The sequence below is a fragment of the Platichthys flesus genome, chromosome 16 (assembly GCF_949316205.1).
Source record: "Platichthys flesus chromosome 16, fPlaFle2.1, whole genome shotgun sequence".
Classification (NCBI taxonomy): domain Eukaryota; kingdom Metazoa; phylum Chordata; class Actinopteri; order Pleuronectiformes; family Pleuronectidae; genus Platichthys; species Platichthys flesus.
The window spans coordinates 14,359,782-14,366,398 of NC_084960.1; the positions used below are offsets into that span (position 1 = coordinate 14,359,782).

The 6,617-nt window shown below is 45.9% G+C and overlaps 1 protein-coding gene across 1 annotated transcript; it reads right to left on the bottom strand.

The window, feature by feature from the left end:
• Positions 1 to 1,019: 1,019 nt before the first annotated feature.
• On the bottom strand, positions 1,020 to 2,933 carry hexim1 (HEXIM P-TEFb complex subunit 1). Its single transcript, XM_062408606.1, has one exon. It carries the CDS (start codon positions 2,600 to 2,602, stop codon positions 1,505 to 1,507), a length of 1,098 nt encoding a protein of 365 aa, XP_062264590.1. The 5' UTR covers positions 2,603 to 2,933; the 3' UTR covers positions 1,020 to 1,504.
• Between the last annotated feature and the right edge of the window lie 3,684 nt (positions 2,934 to 6,617).

Consider the following 6,617-nt stretch of genomic DNA (forward strand, 5'->3'; position numbering starts at 1 on the left):
CTGCAGGCCCTGTGGCACAGATCAGCTCCTGAAGGAAACTTCTTCTGAAATACTGACACTATGCCTTTTAATTCACTCGATCATAGAGCGACACCACTGAGGATGTTTGAGGGTTTGATGCCGGAAGTAAAACCAAGATGAGTCAATGCAGAGATTAAACCTAACAGAGCGGTTTGCTGGAGGGAAGTGACTTACTGAATAAAGTCTCCACTGCTATAACAGGCAATAGTCTGAAATGAGACAATCACCAAATATCGGTCAAATTCTGGCCGATGCTTATGCTCACTGATATGACTTGAATCAGTTGGGCTCTACTTGACAAGTTATACAGCCTGTGAATGTGAGCTGAAACACTGAATCTATAAGTGGATCCTTTAGATTTTGACATGAAAAATGTTTTCTTTAACCATTCTGAATACTATCCTCAATAGATTTTACTCAAGAATAGAACCTGACCCATGAGGACTTGGGGGGCCAATACCGATACTAGGATGCAACACCCTGTCATGTTATTAAACCCTTATAACATAGAAATATAATTGAGTTCATATTTTAGAGTTTGACTAAAATTATCCTAAGTAATTAAATGTACATTTTTTTATATAACACTTTATAGGACTTGAGATTTAAAATTAATTATGATAAATGTAGACAAATGCAGATCTTTTCTGCATCGTTTATTTTGCTAAATAAAAGGCAAACATATGTGTAGATACTGAAGACTCGCGTCTGATTTTAATCGATCAAGCGATTACTCGGTCTAGCCCTACTCAAGAGTGGGTTAACCTTCATTAAGAGCATGTCCATTACCCATCCCCCCCCCCCCCCCCCCCAATGCTGCTGGCTTCAGTCTGTATTCCTCCTATTCACGGCCCACTGATGTCTTCTGTCAGGATCCCCACAAGAAAGGCTTTGTGATGATCAACATGCTGACGAACAGCCACGTACAGTGTCTTCACGCTGCAGCGCTCATGAACCACTTCCTGTTTCTGAGCAGGCTTTTCACAACACATGACAGGTTTAGGCAGAATTTCAAAATTTTATTTGAACTTAATATTAACACACAACTGTTAAAACGTCCACTCCGGAATTGACTTCTGCAAAACAGTCTTTTGCAACCTGGCCCAATTTGCTGTCATTTGTTTTTCTGTTTGTTTTTTTTTTAAATGGTGGGGGCAACATACAATGTTTGATTTGATCAAAATCAAAAACGAAAGAGTAAATGTTCAATTGGAACCAACAAAATATCCTCGCGTTGTCAAATACATTCTCTTTATAAAAAGAACAATATTTTTTGAAGTATTTACATTTCATCTTGAAAAAAGAAAAACAACAACAGGACACCATTTACAGTCCAAATAGAAAATAAACGTCAAGTATTGCATTGTAATGCAAGGACCCAACAGTCCAGATGACAAACTGATTACAGAGAACTGATGACACTTTTTTAAAACGCAATAGTCCCATTGTGTTACCTCTTTCAAACGGTGTTAACTAGTGTCCTCTAGTTGGTGGCTACCTGGGCCCGGTCGCTGCTCGGCTGGTTCTGCAGAAGGAGCTCCGTGTTCTGGGCCCTCAGTCTGTCCAGTTCCCTCTCCAGCTCCCGGAGCCGGACCAGGGAGCTCTCCACGGTCAGACCCCCGGGCTCCACGGCGCGCCTCAGCCGGTTGTTCTCCTCCTCCATTCGGGACATGCACTTCTCCAGCTCCAGGTACTCCTGCACCAGCTCCTGTTTGGTCATGTTCTGCAGGCTCTCGACGTGGTACATCTCGTAGGTCTCGGAAAAGTCTCTCTGGAGAAACTCCCCACCTGCGTTCCCGGGCCTCCCGATGCCGTCGCTGCCGCCTCCGCCGCTGCCGTCATCCTCGTCCTCCTCTTCGTTGTCGAAGACTTCCTCCTCGCTGCCCGTGTCCTCCATGCGACCACCGACCCCCGAGGGCCGCTTGACCCCGGTCTCGGTGTTGAGGTCCGGCTCCTCCCGGTCGTGCTCGTCCATCAGGAACTGTGTGGTGTTGTACGGGGCCACCGGGAGCCCTTTGGCGAACATCTCCTCTCTCTGACGAGAAGCCCTGGCAGTCTCTTTCTCCTCCAGGGCTTTCCTCTCCTCCCAGGAAAGTTTGTAATAAGGCTTCCAGTTGCGCCTCTTCCTGGTGGTCCTGCGCCGGTGTCTCTTTTTACCCAGGCGCGAGTCCAAGCCGGTGTCGGAGTCGATGTGCAGATTCTCCTCCGGCACCTGGTCCAAAGTGTCCTGCAGCGGTGCGTCTTCGCCGTTTTTCTCGCCCGCGGCGTGAACACCGGCTTTCAGGTGCTCCTGCGCTGCGATCGGGGACACTGGAAGCGCGTTTCCGGCTGCCAAGGCAGGGCACACCCCCCTCTGACCGCCTTTCATTTGCCATAACTTGTCTGTGTTGATATCTCCGCAGCTCTCCGCCCGCTGCTGCTGCTGCTGCCGCCGCTTCTGCTCCCTCTGGCGCCCCCTGTCGCCGTTCACGGGTCCTCCACGGCTACTGACTGGGAGATGCTCCAGCGCGTCTCGGCTGCTCCCACCTGATGGGCTGCCTGAAGTTCTCAGGTGATGGGTCCGCTCCGCTGGTTCCGTCATCCTGCTCGATCCGCTCCGATCGCTCCGCTTTAACGCATTTCTCAACTACGTTGACGCTTTCGAATCTCAGCTTCAAAAGTTCATTAAAAGGCGTCAAACTTTTTTTTTTCTTTCTCAACGAAATGATTCTTATGCCAGAATGAGACAAGAGTCACTGACAGAAGTTTAGCTGATGTGTAAAAAACAAAGTGTGTAAAAGTAAACTTCCGAGCGCTACACACTTGTTACTCCTCCGAGGGTTTGTCAGAGCAACTGTCGCTAACTACCATTAACTGTTTCGATGCTGTCACAGCGGTCGTTCACCCGGAGACCACGTTCCGCCTTCACAACAGTGTCCAGTGTGCTCCTCAAGAAGAGCGAGCTCGTGTTTATATAGTAGCTCCGCCTATGCGCCGTGCGCATGCTGGCGCACGTCGCGCCTGATGAATTGTGGGACATGTTGTTTGGATAGCGGTGAAGCGAATGGCGGAGAGTACCCCTGCGAACTCCAACGCCCACAATTCTACCACAACAGACAACCATTTTAACCAATCCCACTCTAGAATCTTCAGCTCGATAAAGCCCGCCTCCCTCTTCGTCCATTGGACAATAGGACAGCTTTGCTGTTGCTAAGCTTAAAGTATTTTCTAATTGGACGGTGTGGCAGTCTATCAACAGAACGTAATCCACACCAAGAAAGTAGTCCGGGGCATTTTTATGGAAGCTACCATCTACCAATAAAGGGGTAAATAGGAAAAGGGACGGATTACAAATTGGTTTAAATACTTCTAAATTACATCGCACCGTTACTAAAACAAAAAAGTATACAATACTTGTTAATATAGAGTTTAGCCTGACTTGCTGTCCACGTAGCCAGACGTAGAATTAATGATACAGCGAACTACCTCCTACATTTTAACCAAAATGAAGTCAACCTCTGACGAAAACTAGTCCGCGCTGTGTGTTCACATCAGAAAAGAAGTAAATAAACACGTTTAAAAATCCAGATAAATGTTCTCGTTCACTGGTGAAAACACGTGGTTCGTTTTCACTTGGCTCTTTGAATGTTTCCGTTTAAACACGCTGTGCGATGTGCGGAGTGATACACTGTGGGGGCAGCGGCTCAGGAGAAGTGTGGAATCAGCGTAAACAATCGTCAGTCATTGTGGAGCGTCCGCTGCGAGCACATCTCCGAGCCCCTCGCTGTGTAAAGGGCGGGTCAGGCGACCTCACTCTGGCTCAGTGGTCGTGTTCGCAGTGTTCGGGCTGGTGCAGAGTGTTTCTGAGTATTTTCTTCCACTCGTGCTCTGATCTGCAGTGTTAGACCTACGCTGTTGTGTCTTGTTAACAGCTAAGGATAAGCTAGCTAACGTTAGCCAAACGTTGACGCTAGTTAGCAGATGAGCGTCTGTGGTGTCGCGACTAATATTAAACTGTTAACAAATCAATGAATGTGAAGTCAAACACGCCACAACTAAATAAACGTAACAAGTCAACGCCATGTTACTCTAAAGCTAATAGCTTGGAGCTAGGAAAACACACAGTCCATGAAGCTAGCTAATGCTAAATAGTTTACGCTACTACGTTGCGTATAAAGTTAATAAACAATGATCTGCTTTTCATTTTCAGTGAATTGTTTTCCGTATATATTAATCGACAGCGCTGCGAACACTATAAAGGGAATACTGGCCAAACCACTAACAGATCGCCATAGTTAGCCATCTGCTAACTAGGCCTGTGTTTATCCTGGGTCAGATTAGTTGCTGGATAGGAATGTTCGTTTTGTGTTACAGAATTACGATTGATTCCAACATATGTATATGTACTTCCTGTCGGACAGTGTGGTTCTCGGAAACCTAAACGGTTTTATCCACACACTTTGTTCTTAATGATATGTGATGGGAGACCCTCGATGAACTAGTTCAGTTTCAGGAAGTAGACAGGCCCTGATCTTGCAAGGCAGCCCTGAGCCTCCAGTGAGTTCACTGCTGCTCACTAAGCTCTAGTTGTATTCTGCATGACAAAATAAAAAGGTTCTTATAGCAGCTTTCTTCTCATTTTCTTTAATAAAGGTGGTCAGGTTTAAAATATTAATAAAATAAACAGTTTTAAAGATATCTGTGTTATAAATATGTCAGTCTTGTTCTTGCAACTTAAAATATTCCTAAATATAAAGTTCGGGATGCACATTCTTCACCAACACACTTGGAGGGACGGCTTGCACACTCTGTGTCTGTTCACTGTATAGGAGTCAACACACTGACTTCATCTTTCTGAGTGTGCTCTCTTTCCTCACAGTTTTTCCTGCACCAGTCAGTCAGTGGGTTATGCAGGCGGTGACCTCTTATGGTGGCTGACGGCTCTCTCACAACACTGGGAATCCGGTGGCTTCGAACACAACACAGGCCCAGTGTCTCTACTAATAGAAGCAGACAGAGTTTCAGCTCTGGCAAATGAGCGAGCTCAGCCAGGGAGTCCTTTGAGGAGGAGGTGATGTGTTAATATGAAACCTAATGACCACGGAGATTGAGAAATCATACCCATCATACCCCCCCCCCCCCCCCCCCCCCCCCCCATCTTCTCCAATCAAAGAGCAGCACAGGCCAACAGAACCGAAGCTGCTCCTGCATAGATCCCAGCTTGTGAGGATTAGCAGGCATGACTTAATCTCTCGGCCCGTGTAACGTTGGCTGTGGCTGCAATTGAGGAGAGATGAAAGATGGAAATGGTCACAGCACTATGTGTGGCCTTGAAGGGTAAAATGAAGCGTTGTCTGACATTCATCCAGGCACGGCTGGGCTAGGCTGGGCTTTTTCACATTTTCATGAAGTGGGTCCAGATTGGTGTTTTTGCAAGGGATGTGGCAGAGAGAGGCAAACACCAAATACCCGAGCTGCATTAAATGAGTGAGGGAAAGAAAGATATTGCTGTAAGCACACTCCACCCACCCCACCAAACCTGTTTACTTGTGTGTGTGTGTGTGTTGCTCCCTCTTTCTCTTTCTCGCTGTGTGTGCTCCCAATCCAATGTGTGGATGCCTGTGTTTCAGGGAGGATCACATTTTATACCTTCATGGACAGGAGCAGCTCCAGACCGCCCGGCTGAGTCCTGTCCAACTCCTGCTCTCTTATACAACTCCATTACAAAGACTCAATCAAGTTTGAAGCCTATGCCCCGGTGTTTTCGGGCACCTCTCCATCTCTCCACAACAAATAAAGTTTTCAGTCCGGCTCCTCTCTTTTCACAGATCTGCGTGGACAGCGTGCACAGACATCTGGCCACAGGAGATGAATTTGACATTACAGAATTGATTGTTATTGTTTTTGTTGAGATTTCAGCTGTTACTTCAAACAACCAACAGGGGGCGCTGTTCCCCAATTTAACTGGCATTGAAGTAGCTTGTTCCCTCCTGGGAGTAAAGGTGTTTTTCCTCTCTCTCCTTCTGTGAGCAAGAGTTCTTTAGAGAAAATACACTCATTCAACCTCGTTTTTATATTCTCTGAAACGGTCGTTGGACCAAGGACCTAAAAGTGTTTGGTATCTAACAGATTTCAGCAGAAAGATGCCACCTGATGACATGGCAGACAGAAAGCAGACAAACATTTGCACTCTTTGTTACACAAAAGTCCCTTTTTTCACGGAGTTTTTGAGTAGACTAGGCTGTATGGGTTTTGACCTTCATGTTTTTCTAACATCTTTTAATTTTAGAATACGTAAAACATAATTCAAATTTAAAATAAGACCAGTGATTATGTATTCTTCTGTAGTGAAACTCGTCTCCCCTGGTCCCCTCGATAAATTATGTGTAAGATGTCGATGTCTTCTCCACCATCACAATGACTCTGAATATCTTTATGCTGATGAAAATCAAAGAGCCATAAAGCCATACAACTACTGAGATTACTTATTTGTTTCAGTCACTGCATTCTATTGTATCATGTTGATTTCGCAATCTATAGGAGCAAGCTGGAACAAGAATCTCCTTCAGGTTAAATCTAGTCTTGTCTTAATCATAGTTTACGACCAGTCAGAGATG

Coding starts and splice junctions, on each gene's coding strand:
- hexim1 (XM_062408606.1), bottom strand. CDS start 2,602: ATGACGGAACCAGCGGAGCGGACCCATCACCTGAGAACTTCAGGCAGC.